The sequence below is a fragment of the Sorghum bicolor genome, chromosome 3, assembly GCF_000003195.3.
Source record: "Sorghum bicolor cultivar BTx623 chromosome 3, Sorghum_bicolor_NCBIv3, whole genome shotgun sequence".
NCBI lineage: Eukaryota > Viridiplantae > Streptophyta > Magnoliopsida > Poales > Poaceae > Sorghum > Sorghum bicolor.
The window spans coordinates 6990444-7018257 of record NC_012872.2 but is presented as its reverse complement, the minus strand read 5'-3'; the positions used below and the strand labels follow the sequence as shown (position 1 = coordinate 7018257).

The 27814-nt window shown below is 45.6% G+C and overlaps 1 protein-coding gene across 6 annotated transcripts; it reads right to left on the bottom strand.

Annotated features, from left to right (window-relative positions):
- On the bottom strand, positions 5-27814 carry LOC8073340 (LEAF RUST 10 DISEASE-RESISTANCE LOCUS RECEPTOR-LIKE PROTEIN KINASE-like 1.2). 6 transcript variants are annotated; one of them, XM_021457585.1, is made up of 4 exons: positions 5039-6300; positions 2029-2064; positions 1628-1879; positions 5-1460 (listed from the first exon to the last, which is right to left on the bottom strand). In XM_021457585.1, the coding sequence occupies exons 1-4, from the start codon at positions 5937-5939 to the stop codon at positions 520-522; spliced, it is 2130 nt and encodes a 709-aa protein (XP_021313260.1). In that variant the 5' UTR covers positions 5940-6300; the 3' UTR covers positions 5-519. The 6 variants fall into 6 exon arrangements, with proteins under 6 accessions (XP_021313260.1, XP_021313262.1, XP_021313261.1 ...); XM_021457587.1 differs by lacking the exon at positions 5039-6300 and adding an exon at positions 27039-27814 and having other exon boundaries at positions 62-1460; XM_021457586.1 differs by lacking the exon at positions 5039-6300 and adding an exon at positions 23291-24312 and having other exon boundaries at positions 62-1460.

The window sequence follows — 27814 nt, the reverse complement described above, 5'->3', positions numbered from 1 at the left end:
GGAATGCCAAAATCACCCATATATACATGCATTCAGATGATCATGTCCCCTCTCACACAAATTGACTGCACACAAGTGCGAATGCGGTTGATCATATCAAATGGGAGTGATTGTGCCTAACAGACCACAAAGTACATGGTCACCACAAACTCAAACATAGTGAACCAAATACTGGCCTGTCAGCCAATTAGAGTACTCAGTATACAGCTTGATTTCTTCGTTTTCGTGTTGCTCCAATTCTGTCATTCGACAGTCCCCCTTCTTTTCTCAAAACGAAAAAACAGTCACTATAGTACAATTTTTGGCCTCATACTGATTCTACTACTTTGCCTAATGTTTCAATTTATGCCAAGCACCTGCTGTGGCTACATACAACATGACTTTACACCACGAACCAGTCAACAGAGAAAAAGGAAACAAGTTACCCAGATGAATCAGCTCATTAACAAATCTCTATACTGTATACAGTTCGTCCAATAGGGCTTTATTTCTTCAGGATCAGTATATATACAAGGTATCTCATCCGCTAGCATTTGATGCCACCGAATGCGTGGTTGATTGGCTATGGAATCTGTGGATTACCGAGTCAGGCGAAAACTGTATGTTATTCGTCAGCAAATGTACATCTTCCTTGGGAGATGAGGAGGTCTTATCCATCTTAGTCTCTGGGGAATCCCCATTCTTGATACAGTTGAGGGTCTCCACTACTTCCTTCATTGACGGCCGTGAATCCCTTTCTAGCTGCAAACACTGAAATGCCAACTCAGCAACGAGATCTATCGATTTCTTTGTTTCATCATCAGTCTTGTACCCGAGCTCAGGGTCAACCAGTTGATCGACTTCGTGGTTCTGAATTCTGTTGAGAGCCATGTTGGCCAAGTTAATATCGCTGTGGCTCCTGGTCATGTCAACAGCTGGTTTAGAGGATATGAGTTCGACCAAGACGACACCGAAGCTGTACACATCGCTCTTCTCAGTTAGCTTGTAGCACTGGTGATACACTGGGTCGACATAGCCTGGTGTGCCCTGTGGGACAGTTGATACATGGGTGACTTCAGGAGGGCACAGGCGTGACAACCCAAAGTCCGCAACTTTGACGTGGAAGCTGTTGTCCAGCAGTATGTTGTTGGTCTTAACATCACGGTGTATGATTTCGACTGCATGGAGGTATGCGAGTGCTTCAGCTGTTTCTATGGCAATGTTCATCCTTAGAGTCCATGTAAGACCACGTTCTGATGCACGGGATCCATGAAGATGGTCTGCAACCGTCCCATTAGGGATGAACTCATACACGAGCATAAGGTCACGACTGCTACGAGATGTGCAGCCATATAGGATGACTAGGTTCTGGTGGTGGAGGCGGGACAAAATGTCTACCTCATTTATGAATTGTTCAACCCGTTTGTAGTTGTTCTTGTACAGGCGCTTAACTGCAACTACTCTCCCATCCCGGAGTTTCCCTGAAGTATAAAAAAGGCCACCCTGTCATTAAATTCATTAAGAAAAGGATAAATAATACCCTTATGCATACTCCTATGTTCACAGTTTCATCTGTTTATGTGCAAATGATGAGATGCAGGCTGCAGAGTTAAGAATGACAAGGGATTTCGGTAAACAGTGTTCCCACCTCTGTAAACAGTTCCAAAACCACCATCACCAAGTTCCCTCGAGTCGCTAAATCCATCAGTAGCTTCTTCAAGTTCCTCATAAGTGAAAATATGTGGAGAGCCACCCAACTCAAGGTCTTTGCTATATGACTGCATTGAAGATTCACTACGCATGAAGCCATTTGATGCTCTGGCCTGTTTCCTCCTCTTGCGCTTGTGCCACACAAAAAAGAAGCATGCTACCAATAGAATGCCGCCTCCTACTCCACATACTGCCCATAATAGTGTATCAACATTAGCAATATGTGGTAAACAATTGATCCTAGACATTCTGAAACATAAGATGCTAAGAAGTTCATGTAGTGCATGAAATGGGACCCAATATAATAGATACAAAATACAATACATGGTTGGTACTCACCAATTCCGATTACCATATTTTTTCTGCTTCTTGCTCCTGCATAAGAATAGTAACTGTGAATAGCTTGCTAATTTAAATGTAATATTTTCAGATTAAATTAATCTATAGCCTTCCATGGCTGTCAATTAATATATGAGTCATGACAGTGCTGATAAGCCGTGTTGATAAGTTCAAGCGAACAAGGAAAATAAAAAGAACCGTTCAACAAATCAGCCAACAGTACTTTCTGCCATGGCCTATTGCTGGCCATCGAATGCTAATGAGCATTTCTAGCAATAGGCCATGGCAGAAAGTACTGTTGGCTGATTTGTTGTGAGAGAAAAACATTGCTGAATGGCTGGCAGATTCGGATGATAAGCTCAAGCGAACAACAGAGATCAAACATGATGTCATCCTGTAGACAAAGCCACTCTATTTGGTCTCTACAGGCAAAAGATTCTTACTACCATTTCCCCCGTTCCATATAAAATGGTCAATTATCAGAGCAGGATATATACATTGACGCACTGAATATCTCTCTCTGATCTCTGGAAACATCATGGAAAAGCAGAAGCATGGCTATGTTACAACCTAAATCTTAATAAATTGTCTAGGTATAAATGATTATGGTAAGAAATTGAAGGTGTAAAGTTGACAAAGACAGCACAAGAAAATGCAGCAACAGCTGGATTCAGATTCTTAATTGAAGGTGGTACCAACAACATTAAGTATCAGCTTGTTAGAAGTAAAAGAAATAATAATCTTGACTTCTAGACCATAATGACATCAAAATTGTATGTCCATATAGGTTATGTGGTCTTTGTAACTGCTGAAAACAGGAACATTTGTTAAGAAAATATCTCAGACACGACAAAAAAAAGGAGAGACAAAAAACCATCATTGAAGATTGAAGCATATCTGGGGTGGAGGTCAAGCCCCCCTACCACTGCTGAAGTGCTGATCCCATGGAGCCCCCCTATAGCCCCTCCAAAAAAATTTGCTATGTCTTGTTTGAAACTTTCTTGCATTACTGTCGGTTACCATTATTGACTTTGACTTTGAATTCATCGAAGAGTCATAAAATTCTTTAGTCATGATTGTGGCCCAAACTATCTATACATCACCAGCAAATGGAAGAAATGTTAAAATGGGGGATGACTAGAGGGTAAACTTTCTGTCATCAAAAGAACCTAAAAGGGTAAAGCAGTACTCCAAACATAGATGCATAAGATGAGCATGGGAGGGTTTTGAGATCAATCTAATTTCAAATTTTAAGCCAAGGTCTTGGTACCACCTACCATTGATTCCTAGGTTCTCTAATCTCTACATAGAACCAAAGGTGCAGATATATAAAGAGTTAGAAAAATAGCCCTCAGAAATAGTAGCCAGAAAGTAAGCAAATCCTTACGCAAACTGACTCTTCACAGAAGCCATAAAACAAAGAGTCCTGGTGGAAGAAGATAGCACAGACATGTCATGCTCACAAAAGGCATGCAGGAGCAATATGATGCAACGAGGAAACATCAAACATGAGAATCAAAATAAACAACATCAAGGAATCCTGTGAATAACAAATCAACAAAAAAAATTTGTCCATGCCATGCAGACTATATCACTCTTGTGCAGTTGAAATATGACAATCACATCACAGGCGTATGATTGCCGAAATATGACAACCACATCACAGGGGTATGATTGCCCCCATATAAATTCACTGTAGTGTCCGAACTGATCATAGATCAGCTGGTTAGGTTCCTTGTGGTGAAACCTGCCCATCCGGGTTCAAGTCCCCGACTTGATACAGGTGCTCGCATTTTCCTGGATTTATTCCAGGATTTAACGGCGCTATGCTTTCAGTGGTAGGTGACTTGCCCGTCGACAGCGAGGCTGTGGTGACTTCGCCAATCTCGAGATTTGTCGGTCCAACTCGGTTCTTCGGAGGTGCTCATAGAGGTAGGGTGTGCGTGCGTGCATTCATAGGAGTAAGTGTGCGCTTGTGTATGTGAGCATCTGTGTTTGTAACTGGGTCTTGCAAAAAAAAAATCACTGCAGTGTTTTCATATCAACTTTAGAAGCTTGATTCCACAATAGATAAATTCAATTGTTTGCTTAAAAAAAATATATAGTGCATTGGTTAGCAGACGCTAGAACAGTTCACTAGTCAGCTATCACTAGTAGAAGAAAAATAGGGATAAGGACTATTGGTACGGCATCTTTTTTCAAATACTGTAGTACGTTGAATACTTCAACCAATGTGTTTGACTATAATACGGTGGGCCTCAATGTCCCAATCAATGGAATAACTGACACTAATTAAAAGATAATTTGCCGTCGAAGCAGACTGTCCACGTAAAAGCAGGACAAACTTTTTTCCAATCAAACATTGTATATTCCATGTTGCAGTGATCACGCTAAAACTGTATGAAGACGACCTGTTGTTATTTTTCAATCAGTACGGATAGCGACTTTATGTCACTGGCAGGACTGTAATTGGCACCCAAATTGACACTACAGGATCATTGAATCCGCTAATATGATTTGCATAGTTGCATTGCGTGAACTAAGAACTAGTGGTTTTGTTCGAGAAAAAAAGAAAGTGGCAATTGACTACTATAGGAGAGTAGGAGTAAAGCAATCCTAAGTTAGGCCCTGTTTAGTTCTCGCAACACTGTAGCATTTTTGTTTGTTTGTGGTAATTATTGTCCAACCATAGACGAACTAGGGTCAAAAGATTGGTCTCGTAAATTTTGACCAAACTGTACAATTAGTTTTTATTTTTTTTATATTTAATACTTTATGCATGCGTCTAAAGATTCGATGTGACGGAGAATCTTGAAAATTTTTTGATTTTTAAAAGTAAACAAGGCCTTAATTGTGATTAAGCTTCTCTGATTTTTCAGTCCCCATCATTTTTTTTGTACTGTTTGGGATAGGCCAACTTTACTCCTACTTCCAGATTAGCAGACTAATGCTATTTCCAACAAAGAAGACTAGGCGAAATCTCTGGGCGTTTTTAATTGGCTGAACTCACCGCACTTGTCACCGGAGCAATCGCAGTCGAACTTGGTGGCCCTGTCGCCGCCGTAAGTGCATTCCCCGCCGCGTGCCATGCACTCGAGGCAATCGTCTGGATCCACTTTCCACTCCACGAGAAACCCATTCTTCATGCTAGCGATGTAGTCGTCCCCATTTCCACCGAGAACGGGCACGACTGCGAAGAGGCAGCCCTGCGGGATGCCGCCATGGATGCCGTCGCTCGAGAACTCCCGGCCGTCGCCGAGCCGGACGAAGGAACTGTTGTCGCAGGCCAGGCTATGGAACCCAGTCGAGTTCGCCGGCGTAGAACCCCCCGTGCACTTGCCGAGGAAGAGCAGCTCCTTATTGGCTCTGCTGAAGACGAACGTCCTGGGCGAGAAGAGCGAGATGTTCATCGTCGGCGGTGGGCAGCCGGTGTCGAGAGGGAGGTTGTGGTCCACCACATGGAAGGATTTGTTGCTGGGGAAGATGCTGAGCACCTCGTACGCCTGGTACACGGATTTGGTCAAGAACGCGCGGTTGCTGCTGCACTTGAGCTTGAAGGACGGCGGTCCGCACGGCGGCTTGCCGGGCTCCTCCAGCCAGAACGGGTAGGTGATGTTGAGCTCCCCGCATGCCTTGGGCCAGCAGCCTGACGACTCTGCCGCGCTGGCCGCCGGCGGCGGGAGGAGGAAGGAGAAGGAAGCGAGTAGCAGGAGGAGGAATGGTTGCATAGCCGATTGGGGATGGACTATGGAGGGAGAGGGACCTCCTGACCGTCTGACCGAAGAGTGAACAAGGGAATGGGATGGAACGGGGGGACGGCCGGACGGGAGGATATGATGGTGACGAGGGGAGAAGAGGACAGAGGACGGTGGCAAACTGGCGAGCCCTTTGACCGGTCGTGGTCCACGCATCCAAGCGTTTGATTACTCTTGTTGTACGTATTCTCTCTCTTTTTTTTTCCTGAACTTGTTTCTGTTCCATTCCAGTTTTCTCGTTGACTTCTGACCTGCCGACTGCCCTGGACGGCTAACTGGCGGCGGCTAAGCTAAAACGCCTACCGGCCACCGCGGTTGGGAACGACGACGACACGCGTTTCGCTAAGCCCCTTTATCAAGTCAGCGGGTTAACAAGCTGAATCGGTGGTTTGGGTTGCCAGGTCCTTTGCTTCTCGGTCTCTCCTTAGGAGGGATCATGTTCTAGCTGTTGGGACACTTTTTTAGACCAGTGCCCAACGAATGAAAAAATCTCTCTCTATGCCATATATAGTAGTAGTTTTTAGTTTAGATGAGTCCTAACTGCGAACTTACCGGCTGGTGACGGCGGCGACGGCTGCTCTTGCCATGTCAAGAGGAATCCGTCACTGATGAGCTCCTTGTAGTTTGCTGGGTTCGCCTGCTGGCCGGACCTCACAAGCGTCGGCACGACGGTAGCGTTGCAACCCTCCATGAAGTAGCTGCCAGGCACGTCGGGACGTTTGGCGACGCCAACCAGCGTCTTGTTCCCGCACGCCGTGTCCACGAGCCCGCGGCTCCGCCGCACCGCCTGCGACGGCGGCTCCGTGCAGTTGTAGAAGATCATGTTCTGGTTAGCAGGGCTGATCGAGAACGGGTAGCCGAGCTTGGCGGAGCTGTTGTTCTTCGGGGAGTGGCAGGGTTCAGAAGAAGAAGAAGAAGAAGAAGCAGAGCCGTTGAAATCTTCGAGCTTGTGGACGTCGGCGATGAGCAAGGAGGTGTCGCCGTAGAAGATGTCGAGGATCTTGAACCGGTAGTCGCCTTTGTAGGACCCGAGGTAGGGGGTGTTGTTGGTGCAGTGGACCTGGAACCCGAGCACCCCACAGTTGGCCTCCGTTGCGTGGTCGGCGATGTTCCCGAACGGGAAGGAGATGTTCACGCCGCCGCATACCACGGGGGAGCAGAGCTCTCCTCCTTGCCGGTCCGCTGCCGCCGTCGCGAGCATCACCCATGCCGTCCAGAGCGAGGAGACGAGGGAGAGCCCACGACAAGGACGGGGCCACCGCCATGGGAGGAGCATAGCATCACAAGAGGTGAAGGTGATTCCGAATCGGTGATGGCAGAAGGGAGATAGAAAAGAAAGAGATGACGAGGGATTGAGGGCGCAAGTGGCTGACTAATATTAGGTGAGTCCGGGCGTCCTGTGTGTGGACACTGGACACTGTAGGAGGCCGAAACCTTTGACTGAGACGGCAATGGCCGTCGTCATCCGCGCACGGGAATTCCTGAGGTGCCCGATGGACACTGGTGGACAGTGGCAGCCACTAACATGACCCAGCTCCGGCCACCGGGTAAGGCACGCTACTGTCGGCCAACAAACTCGTAGTCCCACTTCTTCGTCAAACGGCGACGACTGTACACACAAACCTCTAATGCTCAGCGTGGACTAGCAGACTCTTTTTTCAAAAGAAAAGGTGGTCAATGGAATGTGCTAGATACAGTTTTGGCTTGCAGTTTCAACTTTCAACCTGAATATATGTTGGCAAAACCTAAGAAAGGTCTAGTTTAGTTCGCAAAAAAATTTGGTTCGGGCACTGTAGTACTTTCGTTTTTATTTGACAAACATTGTCCAATCATGGAGTAATTAGACTCAAAAGATTCATCTCGCGGTTTACAGGCAAACTGTGTAATTAATTTTTATTTTTATTTATATTTAATGCTCTATGTGACGGGGAATCTTGAAAATTTTTGGGGTTTTGAGTGAACTGAACAAGGCCAAAGTGTATTAACAACAACCTCAAGTGGTTTTTAAAAACCCAATTACCACTGATTTTTTGCATGGGTGAATTTAGATGTGTCTGCCACAAACTCATTCTTAAAACAGATGTGTTTCTGTCGATTTCCTAGCAGCAGAATCGGGGCTTGCGAAGGTAGCAATAGCATTTTTGTGTGTCTAGATAGGGGCGAATATATGTTCGTGCTAGGAAAAATATCTGTTGGAATCTTGTCAGTGTCAGCGAAAGAGACAGTTCTACTATATTTCTGTGGAATGCTTACTTGCCAGTGAAAAAATGCAGAAACTCTGAAATCATATATATATATATACGACCACTTAGGATTAGCAATACATATTTTACTACTAGGCTGGGGAGTGTAACCCTATTACTTTTGCTAGTTGCATTCAAATTTTACTATTTCACTAAAAACACTTAATGGTGAATTATTCTAAGAGAAATGTAAGCATTCCTAAACAGAGTGCATCAATGGAGAACGATAAGACAACTCTAAAGTGGGCATGTCGTATGTTAGAGACTGTATCAATGGAGATTTTCGCCAAGTATGGGTTGTTGTCTTCTAATAGACTTGGTGCTTAAATTGGTACATGAGTTTTTTCTTTGTTTTGTCTCTTTGAGAGCTTGCTTTATTTCAGCCGGAAGCTAGACTTGTAATAAGAGATGGTTAATTAAGTGCATAACTTCCGCAGAGGCCAGAATAAAAATTCTTTCTTTCTGAAAAAAATTGAATTTCCCTTTTCCTCTTTGTTAGTATTGTGCATGGAAATTGTTGAAATCAGAAATGCTAAAGAATTTCATGGTTCGTCTCAAATGTACAGACTTTAAAGTATACCTTTTCCTAGTATGAACGAATGAATTGGAAAGGTCAAAATTCTAGTTCTTTGATTGAAAGTTGCAATCAAGGCTCCATTGAAAGTTGGATGCTAGTTGAAAGTTGTCCTTGTCTGGTTGGAACTTGGAAGTCATGGTTCACCCCAGTTGAACACTTGAATTCTATCACTTAAAGTTCATAAAGTCAAATTGCCATGTGTAAGTTTGGTATTATGTACCGGCCGGTGAGAAAGGAAAAAAGAGTAGCTGCATAGTTTCAAAAGGTGGTCGGTAATGCCTAGGCGCTAGGTGAAAACAACACTGCCTCCCCAAGTTTTTCTACCTAGAGTGGTTTAGGACTTGACCCACGCATATAATTAAATGGCCAAATGGGACAAATGGAGATGGTGGAAGATTAAGTATGACCATGTAAGTCGTGTATTTGTGAAACTATCAAATTCTTTGTTTAAAAGTGAGAATTACTTTGAGAGGAAAAGGTACAACACCTGGAATTGCCTAGGCAACCCTTAGGAACACTTAAGCGCTAGGCAAAAGCTAAATGATATATCATTTTCTCAATATAAAGGTCATTGGCCTAAGCGATCGTTTACACCTTGGTACAAGGTTTCTGTTTAATAAATTGTTTAGCCTGTTTGAACAACCGTTAAGACAGTTCAAGTAGCCATTTAGGTCGAATAATAGATAAACTGTTAGTGTCTGACTGATTACAATTGGCTTGGGCTTACAGGTCTGTTAACTACTCTAATGTCTCTACGGCTATGCTGGTGGTCTCATCATGTTCTACTGGAGTACCAGGTGACGTCCGGTACTCCAGCTGTTCCAGTTTTTTTTTTAGCTATAATAATAGCTATTCTACACAAAGATGATTTATTAGTTCCAAGAGTGAAGCTTACTTTCGCCTGGCGTCTTCCATGTCAAGAGGAAGCCGTCACTGATGAGCTCCTCGTAGTTGCTTGCGTTCGCCTCGCCATACTTTGCAAGCACAGGCACGACAGTAGCACCGCAGCCGTCCAAGAAGTATCTCCCGTCGTCGGACTCGCCGTAGCGCCGCCCTCCGACGCGAGCAAACGTGCTGTTGCCGCATCTCGTCTCGACAAGCCCCTCGCCCGCCGCCGCTGCCGGCGCCGGCGTCTTGGTGCAGTCGTACAGGATCATTTCCTGATTGACGGGGCTGATGGAGAACGGAAGGGCGACCTTGGTGGAGCTGTTGTTTTTGGGGATTCTGCAGCTCTCATCGACGACCGAGGCGTTCGAGTTGGAGGCTCCTCCGAGCTTTTCGAGCTTGTGGGAGTCGGCGACGACCAAGGAGGCGTTGTCGTAGAAGACGGTGAGGATCTGGAACCAGTGCGCGTACCGGCTGTATCCGAGGAACGGCGTGGCGTTGACGCAGCGAACCTGGAACCCGATCGCGCCGCAGTTGGTGCTCGTCGCTTGCTCCTGGACGATCCCGAACGGGAAGGAGATGGTCACGTCGCCGCATAGCACTGGCGGACAGTGTCCTGCTGAGGCGAGCATCAGCGGCAACGACAGGACCATCGTCCACACCGACGACGAGACGAGCGAGGTGGAGGCCATGGTGGGAGGAGGAGCATGGGTGGGATGGGGTGGGGAGGAGGAGGGGCGGTGAATCGGTGATAAGGAACGGCACAGGCGGCTGACTAATGGTGATCTCTGTCCTGAAGGTAAAGTCTCCGCGCGCTCTGTAGCGGCCGAAACCTTTGACTGGGCATTTAAGCCATCGTCAGACCTTAATAAGATGTGAAAACTTTCTCAATTATTGTCAAAAACCCAGAACTGCTATTAGCGAACGGCAACAACTCACGTAGAAACCGCCGGAAGATGTTACTACTGCTTTACTTTGGACGGAGACTAACAGTAAGGTGGTCAACGGAATGCACTAGGTAGTAGATAAAGTTTTGGCTTTGTAGGTTCAGGCCTTGTTTAGTTCAAAAAAATTTTGGAAAATTTTTTAGATTCCCCGTCAAATCGAATCTTTAGACGCATGCATGGAGTATTAAATATAGATAAAAATAAAAATTAATTACACAGTTTAGTTGGAATTGACGAGACGGATTTTTTGAGCCTAGTTAGTCCATGATTGCACAATATTTGTCAAATACAAACGAAAGTGCTACAGTGTCGATTTTCCAAAAATTGCCTCAACATGAACATGTAGGCAAAGGTTAAGAAAGTAGTATATTAACAACAACTTGAGTTTTTTTTTACTTTTTTATGGAACCAAATTACTACTGACTTTTGCAGGATGAGTTTAGACGTCTTTGTCACAAATTCTTTTTTGGAAAAAATGTTTCTGTCCATTTCCTAGCAGCGGAATCGGTGCCATTTGGCGGATAAGGGTGAAGATGCTCATGCTAGAAAAAAATATATCTAGTGGAATCTTGTCAGTGTCAGCCAAAGCAAACCTTTAACATTTCCACGGCATCCTTACTTGCCAGTGGAAAACAAATGCAAAACAACAACAACTGAAATATATATTTAGGTCCACTTGAGATTAGCAATAAGTATGCTACTAATAGGGCTGGGGACTGGGGAGTGCAGCCCTATTATTTTTGCTAGTTTCAGTCAAATTTTAAGAGAAATGTGAGCATTCCTAAACAGAGTGCTAGTTTAAAGGCATTATAACTACTCATCCTGCCAACAGCTTATTCGCCATACTCTGTTTGTGTGTGTTTAGTGGCCGTGGGAGGTACGCACATCTTCTTCTTGCTGTGAGAATACTGTAGCTTTTCACATCGAGTACAAATGTACAATATGTTCTCTTTTTAGTTGAATTTCCCTTTTCTCTTTTTGTTAGCATCGTGCATGGAAAATTGTTGAGATCAGACACTTCAAAGAATTTGATGGTTTGTCTCAAATGTAGAGACTTTAAAGTATGTTTTTTCACATCATCTCCTGCATTTGTAGGCGCCTGAAATCAGCCTTGATTTTCATGCCATGCCTTCCTATATATACACAGCAACTTAGGATTTAGGGGGGGATTAAGGGGATTGTGGATCATAGCCTTAGGCTAGTCTCAATGTATGTTTCATGAGAGTGTCATGCATATTAAATAGGGTGCCACATAAGTAAAATTGTTGACTTGGCAGAGTCATTAAATGAAGGAGTTTTATTAGATGAGAGAGGAGTTTCATCCCAATGAAACTCATGTGACTCGATTACCTAGTTTATAATCTTGGTAACTGTGCCATAAAACTATACATGAGACTGGCCTACAAAAGGGTTAAAGGGAGGCAGGCTTATCCGACGAAGGAGGCGGCTTGCCAGGGGCGGCGGTGAGGGTGCCACTCTCACCATCATTTGTCGTTGGTGGTCAAAAGACAACCGGTGGGCAGAGAATAGGTAGGGTGCACAGAGTCTAAGGCAATGACAAAGCTAGTTAGTGCGGCGGAGGTGGCAGCAGCGGACCTAGCGCCGGCAACACCGGGGATGGGTGGTGGAGGGCGGGAGGCGAGGGAACGTACACGGAAGAAAGAAAGAGGTAAGAAGCATCTATGACTCATGAGGGAGCAATCTGGCTTGAGAAAGAAGAAAAAAGCGAGCTATTAAATCTTGACCATATGACTCATATTCATCGTCTGATAAAACCTTTAATCAGGCATATGAATTTTAGCAACTTTGAACCGGTGAAATGGAAGGTCAAAAACCGAGTTCTTTATTGAAGGTTCTAATCTAGATGGAATTGATATATGTAACGTAAGTTTTGTTCTAGGATTTGGTTAGGGATAAGAGTAGTTGCGCTCATAGCAGTAAAATAGTAGATGTTTTTCTAAAGGCACTAACATTAATATGTAAAGAAAGTCTGGTGGGACATAAATATTTCCAACGAGTAAACCTACTTTCTTCATATAGAATTTAGATGTCGTTTTGGACAAAGTTTGAGTCAAATATTGAGAATATAAATCATCAATAACTTTTAAGTTATTGAGTTTGCAAATATGAAAATTATATAAATAGATTTGTCTTGAAAAATACTTTTATATAAGTATAAATATATTATTTTTTTTAAATATTTTTATAAAAATAAGAGGTCAAAGTAGTGTGTTTTGGATATCTTATCACTATTCTAAACGACTTGTCCGTAGAAAGTGCCTCCTACTTTGACCAGGAAGAAAATTAAAGCGGCAAATCGGTGGCCATTGTGTGTCCGTAGCCGTACGCCACTTTCTGCACCCACTTGCCACAAATGGACATGCAGCAAAGCAAAAAAAAGTACTCAGGCCTTGTTTAGTTCCGAAAAGTGAAAAATTTCGGTACTGTAGCACTTTCGTTTGTTTGTGACAAATATTATCCAATCATAGACTAACTAGGATCAAAAGATTCGTCTCGTGAATTAATTAGTTTTTGTTTTTGTCTATATTTAATATTTTATGCATTTGCCACAAGATTCAATGTGACGGAGAATTTTAAAAACTTTTTGGTTTTCAGGGTGAACTAAACTAGGCCTCATATGCTTCCATCGATGCGTCAACCACTAATCATACGCACGATAACAGGACACGAGATTGCTAAATGATGGCAGCAGGTTGACGTGACGCCCCGCCCTCTCCCTTGTTGCTTGGCACAAATTTAGGCCAATAAAAATAGGAGTAGGTATCCAAAATTCCAAATCCAAAATGATGACCCTGATTTGGGGGGCTATTGTGGAGAAGTTGCTCTAAGGTTGTTAAAATTGTTATTCCTAATCGAATTAGAACTTAATGGCAGGATCAGAAATCATACTACTAGACTGTATCTAACAAAATCACAGAATTAACCCAACAAACTAAGATCACACGGGCATGAACACACGAGATAATAACCATGATTCCCAGCTGCCGCTGGCCAAAACTACCGGTGGATCGAGGGAACAGGGAAGGCATATCCAAGGGCACTCATGGTGAGATGAGAGCTACTCTGCAAATGGGTACCTTAATTTTTTTTATTGAACAATGGGTACCTTAATTCCATGGGCACTATGAAGGATATGACTATGAACTCCTCTCATTTCTATGTCAGCCAGCCCTGATTCGAAGCTATATAGACCAAAGCAATTATTCCTCTTCCTGCTAAGCTAATAGAGAGAGATTCGATATAATACTAGCTAGCTAATTCCAAGAGCGAAGTTACCTGACGACGGCGGCGGCGGCAACTGCCATGTCGCGAGGAAGCCGTCCCAGACGAGTTGCTGGTAGTTGCTAGCGTTCACCTCGCCAGACATTCCAAGAACCGGCACCATGGCAGCGGTGCAGCCTTCCAAAGAGTAGCTGCCTTCTGACGACTCGTCGGAACCCCCACCGTCGTCGGCGGCGGCACGAACAAACGTGTTGTTGTGGGCCTGGTGGCACACCGTCTCCACGAGGTCCACACCAGGCGACGACGGCGACGGCGGCGGCGGCGGCTTGTCGCAGTTGTAGAAGATGAGGTTCTGATTGACGGAGCTGATCGAGAAGGGACGAACAAGACGGGACGAGGTCTTGGCCGGGAAGGCGCGGCATCTTCCACGGCTACTTGTATTGAAATACGCAGGCCAGTGCCTGTCGGCGACGAGCAAGGACTGGTTGTGGTAGAAGATGCTGAGGATCTGCATGTCGTGCTCGCTCTGGAAGGATCCGAGGTAGGCGACGTTGCTGTCACTGCAACTGACCTCGAACCCGATCTCGGCGCCGCAGTCGGTCTGCGCGGCGCCGTCCGGGATGAGCCCGAACGGGAAGGAGATGGTCACGTTGCCGCATAGCTGTGGAGGACAGTGATCTCCGCCTTGCCCATCTGATGCCACCCACAGCGACGACGAGACTAGTAGGAAGAGCAGCAACGAGGATGGAACCAGCTGAGCCATGGCGGAAAGCTTCCAAGATGGCGCCTTGCGCAGGACGAACACAGAAGGGTGATTATATATATTGGTGAACCGCTCACACTCTGGCCTCATCACAGGCACAAACACACACAGGTGTGGCTGACTAAATAGCGAAGGTGATCAGTCCGCGTCGTCGTGTCGTGTGGCTGAGCTAGTGAGTAATAAATATAAATAGACGCAAAAACTTTGACTGAGGGGCATTCGGGCCGTCGTCGTGGACACACGGAACTTCCGAGGTGCCCGACGGACATACGGGCCACGGCGACGACTGACGTGACCGCGAATGCGCGCTCCATCCCACACGGAGCCTGCATCCTGCCGGCGGGCCGGCCGGCCAACGAGCTCCTCTCACTTTTTGCCAAACATATACACCAAGCCACCAAAATCTCTATTCTTATTCGTACGTACGGCCGGGGAGACGAGCTAGCAGACTTTGGAAGTGGTCGACGCAGTAATATAATGCTCCGGATATGGTTTTGGGCTTGTAGTTCCAAAAACCCAAAAGTAACTATTTGTTTGCAAAACTTACCAAGGCCTTGTTTAGTTCCGGAAAAATTTTGCAAAATTTTTCAGATTCCTCGTCACATCGAATCTTTAGACGTATGCATGGAGTATTAAATATAGATAAAAATAAAAACTAATTGCACAGTTTGATCGGAATTGACGAGACGAATCTTTTGAGCCTAGTTAATCCATAATTGGACAATATTTGTCAAATAAAAACAAAAATGCTACTATTCCTATTTTGCAAAAAATTTTGGAAGTAAACAAGGCACAAAGTACCTACAGCCTAGCGTGCTTTTTTTTTAACGGAAGTCAACTGCTCATGACTTTGTGTAAAGGACAGCAAAAGCTTTGCCATAATTTTTTACTAAACGGAGAAAAAAGCAAACAAACTAGCTACTTAACCAAGCGTTTCAGTCTTGGTTGATGTCATCCTTGCACAAACTAGAAAGGTAGAAATAGCTACTTGCCGGATTGTGCCAGCATACTTTTTACTTGCGGGTGATTGTCACGGTCAGCCAAAGCAACAGCTCCAAGATTTTGTCGACAAACTTTACTTGCAAGTGCGCCAAGAGAAGTTACCTGGTAGTGGCGGCGGCAACGGCGGCAGTGGCAGCGGCGGCGGCGGCCATGTTGCGAGGAAGCCATCCCTGACGAGTTGCTCGTAGTCGCTAGCGTTCACCTTCTTGCCAGACACCCCGAGCACCGGTACCATGGTAAAGTTGCAGCCCTCCAATAAGTAGCTGCCTGCTGACTCGTCGGAACGCCCATCGGCAGCACGAACATAGGTGTTGTTGTGGCACACCGTCTCCACGAGCCCTGCGCCTTGCGGCGGCGGCTTGGTGCAGTTGTAGAAGATGAGGTTCTGATTGGCGGGACTATTCGAGAGCGGAGGAGCAAGTACGGGGATGGTGTCGGCCGTCGGGATTCGGCACCCACCGCTGCTAGAGCTAGTATTGAAATATGGATGCCAGTATCTACGTGGAGCGATGTGCAAGGAGCGGTTGTCGTAAAATATGCTGAGGATCTGCAGACTGATATCGCTCTGAGAGTATTCGAGGTATAGGGAGCTATTGTTATAGCAATGGACCTTGAACCCAATCCCGATATCGCCGCAGCTGGTCTGATTATCCAGGATGAGCCCAAACGGGAAGGAGACGGTCACGTTGCCACATAGCACGGGCGGACAGTGCTCTCCTCCTGGCCCAGGTGCTGCTGCCACAGGCTGTATCATCAGTGGTAAGGACGACAAGGCCACCCACACCGACGACGAGACTAGGAAGAGCAGCAGCGAGGATGGAACCAGCAGAGCCATGGCGGAAAGCTTCGACGATGGCATTAGCAGGACGAACAGAACAGGAACAGGTGTGGCTGAGTAAATAGTGAAGCTGAGTCCGCGCGTCGTGTGTGCCTGCGTAGTAGACCTCGGAAGACTTTGACTGGGGCATTCGGGCCGTCGTCGTCATCGGTGCACGGAATTCCGAGGTGCCCGATGGGCGGGGCAAGGCGACGACGACGACTGACGTGACCGTGGACACGCGCTCCCACAGTATAAGCAGGCACGCTCCTGCCGCCCGGCCAACGAGCTCCTCTCACTTTTGCCGGCCAAAGTGAGACTAGCTAGGCAGACATTTGGAAATGGTCGTCGCATTCACAATGCTCTATATAGATATGATTTTGGCTTGTTTGCAAAAGCTACCAAAGTAACAACAGCCTAGCTAGAGTACGTGTTTTTTTTAACGGAACTCATATACTCCTGATTTTGCACGGTTAATTTATGTCGATGCGTGGTTATTCCACAAACAAAACCTAACTCTATTTGAGCGATCGTTCATCGTTCACTCGATTTGGATTTGGTGAATGATTAGACCGCGACTTCACTGCCCGCGCGCTTTTTTATTGCTGTGACGTCACTGCTCACACAGGCTATAAAAAGCAAAATATTTATTTTAAAATATTATAACTTCTAAACTGTGTATTTATTTTTATTCCGTCTACATCAGACGCGACGAGACGAACAAACTAGACGTCATTCGTATATTCAAAGAATATTTTCTAGTAGCAATTTATATGTATTAACTTATAATATATAAGTTATAACTTACAACTTCATGTGCACGGCGGTGATGGTGACGGCTGGCTGGAGCCGGGCACAGGCAGCGGCCTGGTGGAGTAGGGTGTGGGCACTGGCAAGGTAGCAGGGGGCGGGCTTCGTGTACCAGAACGGTGGCGTAGGAGAGGTCGCCGATGTATAGCACTATGTCGCGCGAAAGGAGAATGCTCATTGGCGTGGCGGAGAGAAAATGCATTAGGGATTTAGGGGGGGGGTGACCGAAGTGCACGGTTTTTTGCGCGTTTAGGATGATTTTTCTAAGTGACAAAAGATTAGGACACAGAATTGTAAATTGTTGGAGATGGTTTTTTCTAACCTCACAAAAAAATTTAGATTTAGAGATGCTCTAAGGGCAAGTATATTGCTACACGTCAACAGCCTCATATTTCGTCTCATGCAGTACCAAATTAAGACCCAATAGAAAGTGTGGACCGATCTAGCATGAAATGTGAAATCGACAAATTGCGTTTTGCCAGATGGATTCTTTAGAAAGATTCACCAATTTAATGTAAACGAGTTCACCCCGACTCCAGAAAGAAAGAACAATCTAGAAGCACAACGGAGGCTGAAGATTCGAGAGAGAGTGAATTGATTATGGTACGAAGCTAGGGTAGGATTTTTGCTAACGTGGAGGAAAGAGAGATGAAAGAGAGAGAAAAAGATATTGTTTTGCGAAACAACAACCTCATGAACTAAATTTAGGACTATAAGAAGTTTAACACACCAATGTACAAGTGCTTGTTGTCATGCAACTGACAAATATTCTATTATTGTATCTATAAATTAAGGACTCTAGAATTACTACAAGATAACTTAAAAACAATCCTTTTACTTGTTATTTCTTGAGTCTATCTCATAATTACGTGGCACTGCATGAGACTATGGAGACAGTATCAAGGATCATCACTGGGAGAGGCAGCGGCTGCTGCGAAGGGCATATCCCAGCCAAAAATTAAGCAGGATTCCTCTCGTTCCTCTCATATTTCTAATCTCCTCGGTTCTTTATGTATTGGTACTGATGTCTGGATGGGAATGGTAGTACAACAGTGTTGCAACTCATGGTGTGGTCCGAATAGCTGATTCACTTAGTTTTTTTTTCTCGAATGCGCAAAAGATTTGTGTATCATTGCATTTAAGAAAAAGAAGTTTATCATACAAACGACGCGCATCAAGCGCGCTAGGTGGTCTAACATCTGGACCAACCTAGCAAACTGTTCCTAGCTTCAATATTACATAAATGGAACAACCAACATGCCTACATCGCAATGTACTACGAGGCTTTCGCGAAGAGCTCCTTAGAGACCCGGTTGAACTCTGAGAACAACGCGTCAAGAGCATCCACTTGGCTCAATGTCAAGTTTCCACTTCCAATGTTGTCGAGTGTTACCTTGGGCATAGGTGAAATCAGAGCTATCGTCGGCATGATACCCAACCTCTCCTTGAGGAGTGCCTCGCCTCGCTTGGAGGCCGGTATGTGCGCCAATGGTTAGGTGGCAATCCGTCTACTCTTGGCCCTGGCTGGTAGGGCCCTCATGGTTGCCGCCTTTTGCCGTGGTGGAGAGGCGAGCAAGGGCGGCCCTCGCCTGACCTGCACCTCATTCACAAACCGTGCGAGACGTCGAGCGATCTCGCCCGACATGGGTGACGCGTCGCTAGGGCCAGGGGTATCTGGCCATGCGTCCTTCATCGGCGTAGAAGGGTTAGGTGAGCGGCAACCACCCCGTGTTGACGCAGGATCTGCAACGTGCGTCGCCTCATCCACGATAACGCTAGGTGCCGTCTAAGGAGGCATGCCCTGCACAAGCGACGATGGAGGCAGATCAGTCATGTCCTGAGCAACCGTTACCGGAGAACTGGTGTCCAATAGAGGTCGAGCCTCCTGATGTGAGACGATGAACTCCTCTTGCATTGGGTCAATCCACGTTGGTGGCACCGAGTCCGCACGTGACTCCAACACTAGCGGATCTAGCTCGGGGCAGTCAGCATCAATGGTAGGGGCAGTGCTGTCGTAGCCACTAGCTATGATGATCCACGTCGTCGGCATACTTTGATGGCATCAGCAGCAACATCAATGGTGTCAGTGGCAGCGGGCACAACTGACATCCCCCATGGCCTTGTGAGCCGCCCCATCCTCATTGCATGATGCCTAGATGGCTAGAGGGTCGTGGCATGTTAGGTTGGCACCCATCGTCACCGTCTTCGCAAACCTTGGCCACTTGCAATCCCTGGCGAGATGATAGTAGTCGTGGCAGCGTAGGCAACGTCATGGCAACCGGTAAGTTACGACACGATGTGAGTAGGAGAGACAGTTAAAGCATCTATCGTGGAGCTCTGGGCGGATCTGTTGGGCCTATAGGAGCTGCTTATGGTGAAGCTCAACTGCTGCGGTCGCAGGTTGTGTCTCCTGTCGTGGTAGGATCTCTCGCCACCCACTGGCACCGAAGGCGGAGACCCTACTGTGGCGACCAAGGCATTGACAGGCAGGGATACAGCCATCCAATGACCGAGCAAGAAAGTTGTGCACCAGCTGGGGGCGTGGTCGGCCGCATCCCTTTCGCCTTTGCCAAGGTCCATGTCATCCAACGTCCACCACGTCGCGGCTCCAAAACCCCAGACGAGTTCGAGCGCGTGGCAAGGATAGATGAGCCAGCGTAGCCAATGTGTCCCAATGAACAGCATCGAGGTAGGGGGTCATGGAGGTGGCATCCTCATCGGAGTCATCATCCACCCAACGACGTGCCTTGGAGCGACCCGCCACGCTACCTCCAGGATGGAAGGGGTGGCATGGGGGAAAGGGTGGACAACATGCTCGCAGCGGGGGCAGAGCCAACAAGGATGGCGTTGAGTTAAGAGGCAGCGGGGACGAGCAGGGGGCGGGGGAGTGCGGGCCGGGGGGTGAGCACAAGGAGAGAGGGAGGGGAGGGGCGGCGAAGGAGATGAAGGGATAGGGTTGAGATGCTCTAAATTTTCATTCCGGGGAGGAAGCCGACACCGCCGCCGGTAGCGGCGTAGGGGCAAACCGGGGGCAAGGTCGGGGTTGAGGGTTGAGATGCTCCGAATTTTCATTCCCAAAACTCCGTTGATTCGCTTAGTTACTTCTTTGCTATCGTGCTGCTGATGATTGGTTTTCTCTTTACTGTAAATAATAAGCTTCATCTTATATGTCAATTATGTGTAAAATATGGTGGTTGACATAATTTTTGCTTTGTCACTAAACAACTTAGCCTGCTATAGTTCTAATTAGCCTTTGGGAAAAGCTGCCGCTAAGAGGCTTGCGCCCGCCGGCTATTTTGAACATTGCAGAAAAGGAAGTTACTATTGAAATTATTTGAGAATTTGCAAGAATTCCTAAATATGAGGCTGCTATGTGTATGCGTGTTTTTTTTTGAGACGGCGGATCCTACGAAGCTAGGCTGATGTGGAGCCTCCTAAAGCCTCGAATGTGGTAGAATCTAAGCGAGCAATAATTATTTTTATTTAATTATGATAACTAAGAATCAAAATTGGTATCTTTAACTATGATTTGATATTAAACCACATGTACTAACCAGTTCAATCTATAAGTTTAAATTGATGGAGAATATAGAGACAATTTACAATACATTAACAATATTAAATAGTCCATGTGTTCCAAATTATAAGTCATTTTGGATTTCTTTTTCATGTACATAGTTTTTGTTATGCACCTAGATATAACTATGTAGGCAAATACTATATATATATATATATATATAGGCAAATACTATATATATATATATAGAAAATGTAAAACAACTTACAATTTAAAATTGAGGGAGTTAGACTAATATTTTTTCCCTTTGAATTCACTTTTCTCCTTGATAATATTGTGGGTTGAATCAAGCAGTGCACTTAAAAGTAAGTTGATAGTTTGTCTTATATGTAGAGACTTTTAATTAGTTTCAAGTGACGGCGAAAGTGGAAAGGTCAAAATTTGGGTTCTTTGATTGAAAGTTCAATTAAGGTCTTGTTTAGTTCAAAAAAAATTAAAGATTCTCCATCACATCGAATCTTTGGACACATGCATGAAGCATTAACAATAGATAAAAAAAATAACTAATTACACAGTTTGCCTGTAATTTGTGAGATAAATCTTTTGAGCCTAATTAGTCCATGGTTGGACAATAATTGCCAATACAAACAAAAGTGCTAAGTAGTCAAACCTAAAAATTGTCTCCATTGAAAGTTGAATGCTAGTTGAGAGTTGTCATTGTTCAGTTTGAACTTTGAAGTAATGGCCACCCTAGTTGAGACATTTAATTCTCACACTTAAATAAAGTTGAGGCCATGGTCGAATTGGTATATGGAAGTGCAATTTTCCGCTTTAGTGAGAGGGCTGGTGAGAGAAGAGAGTAGTTGCACCCATAACAGCAAAGTAGTAGATCCCCCTCTAAGCAAATATGATCATAAGGGCATCACCAAACTTGTAATTCTATCATGAGGCTCAACCTCACTAAAAGATATTTCTCCATATTTCTAAATCAGAAAGACAGAGACACTGGAGGACAAGTATTTGCTTGTAATTCGAGTTGGGATCCAACGACTTTCAAACTAAAGCTACTATATGGGACTCCTGTCTATAAAAAGTGCCTCCGGTTTTGATAAGAAAATCAAAAGTGCCAAATAGATGGCCACTAGCCCAGTGGCAAAGTTAAAACTTAGTTTAGGAGAGGCAAATGTCAATAGGGAGTCTATTTAGTCTTTAGTTACATTACATGGTAGATTAGTTAGATCACTAAAGTGTATATATTATATAATAGAAAAAAACATCAAAGTTGTGGACTTTATCACTGCCGTAGCCATACGACACAAGTTGTGGACCCACTTGCCTCAAATGGGCATTTTGGCAATGCTAGCGGCAACCTACTACCAGGAATAGCAATAAAGTTTGGATAACGGCAAAGGCACCCACCGAACCTCCAGGCAAGTGCTCATATTCTTTCGTTTGATTCGGTCATCAGAGCACTAACGAGAACAATCATACGCTAAAGATGACACGAGAAAGCTAATTAGGCCTTGTTTAGTTCCTAGAAAATTTTGCGAAATTTTTCACATTTCCCGTCACATCGAATCTTTAGATGCATGCATAAAGTATTAAATATAGACGAAAATAAAAACTAATTGCACAGTTTGGTCGGAATTGACGAGACGAAATCTTTTAAGCCTAGTTAGTCCATAATTAGACAATATTTGTCAAATACAAACGAAAGTGCTACAGTGTCGATTTCCCAAAAATTTTCAGAACTAAACAAGACCTTAATGGCACTGGCATGGCAGGTGAAGTTGGCACGCCGGCAGGGAAGAAGGCACAGTGATTTCACACCTTATTTAGTTCCTAAAAAAATTTTGCAAACTTTTTCAGATTTCTCGTCACATCAAATCTTTAGACGCATGCATGGAGTATTAAATATAGACGAAAATAAAAACTAATTGCACAGTTTGGTCGGAATTGACGAGATGAATCTTTTGAGCCTAGTTAGTTTATGATTGGACAATATTTGTCAAATACAAATGAAAGTGCTACTATTTTTATTTTGTAAAATTTTTTAGAACTAAACAAGACCAAATTAAGATCGCAGCGTGGGCAGTGCGCGCACCACACAGTCCCGGCAACTTGTCAAATTAGTCACCCCTGTTTGCTTGCTGATAGTGATTTATTGTGAAAGAAACACCGGACAAACAGGATCGAGTCCGTTCACTTGTCTTATTGACTGTATTTTTTTTACTAGTCAGCAGTGTTTTTCTCTCACAATAAATCAGTCAACAATAATTTTGACTATGACTTTTTTGACCAGCGTCATTCACTGCAGCTGTCGCGTGCAACAGCTACAGGCGAATTGAGGCCGGGGAGTTGGCCAAGGTTCCTGAGAGTGACATGAGAGCTAGTACGTGCTTCGTGCAATTAGTGTCACTAAGCACCTAGATCGATCGATCTCCATGCATGGGGGGGCTTTAGCAAGGATAAGCTCGATCGCTCTAGTGGGCAGCACTGACGCGACGCCAACGCGCCACTAGAGCGCCACGCCGCAATCTGCATGATGCAACGGGGGACCAACAAAAAGTCGTGCGGCTAAAACGACCAGCACGTAATAAGTGCCGAGTCCCGGAGTCCGCGTCGGCCGCCGGCGTCCACACAAGCTGACTACTGTAGATTGAGGCACACAATACGTGTACGGAGGGCAAGTGGGGGACTCACCGGCGCATGTCGGCCCCGCGCGCCTGCCGCCGGGGCACAGGCACCAGAACTCCGCGGCGTCGTTGTCGTACCGGCACTGCCCGCCGCTGGCGTTGCAGGTCCGGCAGTCGCCGACGCCGGCCACCTCCCAGTCCAGGACGAACCCATCCTTGAGCAGCCGGCTGTAGTTGGCCGCCGTCATCACCGCCGCCTCCGCCCCTAGCACCGGCATGTAGGCGAACGTGCATCCGCCCGTCGCGATCTCCGGCGGCGTGTCCCAGTAGTAAGGCCCGGCGAGGTACGCGTAGATGGGAGAGCTGCAGTTTGCTGTGGCGTTGGCGTACTCGGGGCCGCTCGAGGGCGCCGTGCCGTTGCGGCAGTGGTAGAGGAAGCACAGGGCACGGTTCTGCGGACTAAACGTGAACTGCAGGCTGAGCGCGATGCTGGAGGACATGTTGAAGTCTGTCTTGCACACGCCGTCGTCGCCGGCGACCCTGGAGTGGGAGGCGACGAAGGAGTTGTTGGTGTAGTCGATGCTGAGGACGTGGATGGAGGAGCCCTTCAAGGAGGCCTCGCGGCCGCCGCCGCTGCACCAGACCTCGAAGCCCGGGTGGCCACAGCTGGAAGAAGAAGGCGGACTGGTGCTGCTGCTGCTGCTGCCGAGCCAGAACGGGTAGTTCAGGGTGAGATTCCCGCATGCCGCCGGCTCGCAGTCGTCGGCGCTGGCGTGGCCATGGAATTGGAGGAGCGCTAGCAAGGAGGCCAAGAGCGGGAGGAACAGCAAGGTGGGATGCATCTCAATTAATGGAGATGGTGCCAGCACGAGAAATAATGGAGGCGACTTTAGATGAGTGATGAGAGGAGGAGAAGGTCGAAAGAGAAATAGCAATTGTATTTGCTTTCCTTTATCTAAAAAACAAGCAATTGTATTTGCTTGATGAGTTGACTAGTCTTCTTTCCGGTTTGTTGGACCTTTTTAATCAACAGGACAACAGGAGTTGTAAAGTCAGTGTTGTCTTATCACTGACTCTTCCTTTTTTTTTCCCCCTGCTACTACGGGTCAATAAATAGGCTTTAAATCGTGTTTGCTTGAGGTGAGGTAGAGTTAACAATAATTATTTTGCCTAGCTTTAGTGTAGAGCTGTTTTGCTAAATGATTTATTAAAATGGTTTTTACTCCACTGATAAAGTCGTTTGAAGTTTTAAAAATAGTTGTACTAATGAAGTGAAGTCATACCAAGTGAAGCCAAGGTGCTAGTATATATTTCTTCTAGTGTCAAATTTTTGAGTTCTCTGTTTTCTTTTTTTTTTAACAAAAGCTTTGTAGCTTTTGCTACCCTCTATATCTCCCGTGATATATATTATTTATTTATTTATTTATTTATTTATTTATTTATTTATTTATTTATCAATTATCATATTTGTGTTAGTTGTACAGTTGTACTTACCTTTTTAGATGCGTGGACCTTTGTTGGCGCACAAGATCTCAACTAAAACAACCAAACAAACACAATTGTTGGCGTGGGGAAAACATGCCATATGAGTAACCTATTTTTTTATTTTTAATATAAAATCGTGATCATGAATTAGATGGAAACAACAAAATAGAAGTGAATAATACATACGTTTCGTTTAGTAAGAATTAGGTCACACAGTGCCATGTGAGTCTAGAACCATCGATGAGCTAGCTCAACATCATCCTTGTCTGGCCAACACACTCACAACCCAGCAAACGGTAACCCACGACAGTTCTCTCTAGCTCGACATCCTAGCACTTATGTCACACAGTGCGCCATATTCAGCCAACACGCACAATGTGCCATATATATGTTCGTGCCCCCGACCGGCACATGATTGTGCGTCCGGAAGATCGAGTGATACACGTTGAGTAAAATGTTAGGTTCTCGTACGAACTCTATATGACTTAGGCCTTGTTTAGTTCTCACCTAAAATTTTTTTCACACATTTTTATTGAATCTTTCAATATATGTATATGGAGCATTAAATGCTAATTGCACAATTTAATTGTAAATCGTGATACGAATTTTTTAAGTCTAATTAATCTATGATTAGCTATAATTGCTACAGTAACTAACATGTACTAATGACAACTTAATTAAGTTTAATAAATTCATCTCGCAGTTTTTAGACGAGCTATGTTATTTGTTTTTTGATTAGTCTACGTTTATTTCTTCAAATATGTCCCGACATATTCGATGTAACACCCAAAAATATTTTTGCGAACTAAACAAGACCTTGTAATTGGTCCAAATACAAACCCCCGTGGTCTCTTGTAAACATATACTGCCTCCATACTCAAAAAAAAAGTCATTTTGGACAACAACACGGTCTCTAAAATATAACTTTGACTTCTTATATTGGTGAAAATATTTATCAAAAAAATATATATGCATATTTTTATGAAAGTTTTTTCAAGACAAATCTATTCATATGTTTTTCACATTTCTAAACTCAACAACTTAAAAGTTTTTTTAAACAAGCAACAACTTAAAAGTTATTCATGATTTGAATTTCCAATGTCCTTGTCCAAAACGACTTTCTTTTCAAGTATGGAGCGAGTATTAGCAACTGTAGATCTAATTCAAATTAGGCCCGATATCACGGTATCATTTTTTACCTCGAACAACAACCACACAAATTTTGTGCTGACGTGGTTTACACGTCACTAGAAGATGTGCCTATTGATGACTCCTTTTTTTTTTAGATTGTGTCTCTTGAAGACTTGGTGCCCCTTAACGAGTTTGCATTGTGCTGTGTTTGGTGGCCTGAAGGAGCGTGGAGACTCATGCTATCCTGTTAATTGGTCGAGTCCCCTATCCTTTGCTTCAATTCTGAAACGTTGGTAGTACTAGATTTATCCAAAGTACAGTAAAACAAGCCTTTTCCAGTTGACACATTAACCATAGAACTATATTAGCTGTCAATCAGCGAGCGGGATTATATATAAAAGAAAAGGTGCAAAGGAGAGAAAGAGTTGGAGGCAGAGAGTTACATGAAAGAAATATGACTTTTGTAGAGATCAGATGGTCAAACAGAAGCCGGGAGATGAAGGCGAAAATCAGCAGAAATATTAGACTAGTCCATTACTTATCTGACTTTTGTACAGAGTAAAACAAAATGGCAGTGATCGATGGCAGATGCCTCAAGGTGGCGTCTTATTCATTTGGCTGATAAGTCATGGCAGAAAGTACCGTTGGATGATTTGTTGTAAGAAAAAACACTGTAGCTGAGAATTGTTAGCTGATTTGTTGTGATGGCATCAACTGACATCGGTTCTCATTTCGTGCAGAAGCTTTTCGAAAGCAAAACGGCATCTACTAAAGGGAACAGAAACATCCATCCCATGATACCAAACGTATGGATTTGTTCGCCTTTGAACAGACTAATGATTTGATCCATGGATAGAAATCTGGACAGTTAATATCTCGCTTTGGTGTTCATGCGCTGACATTGGTGGTCAAATTGCTGCATGGCAGGCCGCACAGAAAACGGCTAGTGTTTTGTAACGTTTCAGCATTTGTCAGACTAATTTAGATCGGCGGCTACGCGTTGATGTGCAATCTATTATATGCATGATCAATCATCTAAACCTGGCCCCATAAATGATTTTTACACTAGTCTGTTCAGGCTAATTCTTTTTGTCTGTTCCAGTGAAAGAAAAAACGAGCCTTACTTTTCAGTATCGTGTATTCGAGCATATCCTAGTTATGCAAGGCTTTGTAACGAATGGCGGGATCAGTAAACTAACCGTCACCGCGCGCGCACGTCGCCGGCTGCAGGCGGCCGTCGGGGCAGAGGCATCTGAACGCATCGACGCCGCCATCGTCGTGCCGGCACTGCCCTCTGCTCGCGTTGCACGCCGTGCAATCCCCGGGCACGGTCCACTCCATCAGGAACCCACGCCTGACGAGCCTGGCGTAATCATCCATCGCTCTTAGCTCCGGCGACCCGGGCAACACCGGCACGGCCGAGTACTTGCAACCCGCCGACGACGTCGTGTCCCGCACGGGGCCCCCGGTGTCGTAGCCCCGGCGGCTCAGGTACACGATCCACGGGGCGGCGTGGCCTGTGCAGTTCATCGGAACCGACCCCGCCGGAGGCGTCCGCGAGCAGTTGGAGCAGAGGAAGAGCTCCCAGTTGGCGCGGCTGACGGCGAGCTGCGACGACAGCGCGAGCGTTGCGGACACGTTGAACCTCGTCGCCCGGCAGCCGGTGGCGTCGTCGGCCAGGCTGGTGTGGAACGCCACCACGGAGCTGTTGCCGTAGTGGATGTCCAGCACGCGGAGGTAGGAGCCGTTCAGGACGGGCGGCGCGCCGCCGGTCGGGTCGTCGCACGCGATGCCCAAGGACGGGTAGCCGCAGTAGGGAGGATGCTGCCCGCGCAGCCAGAACGGGTACCTGATCGACAGGTTCCCGCACGTCGCCGGCGCGCAGCTCGCGTCCTCCAGCGCGGCGGCGAGCAGAGGCGGCAGCAGCAGCGCTAGTGCTACTGCTAGCACGGCCGGAGCGCGCATTTTGTGGGTG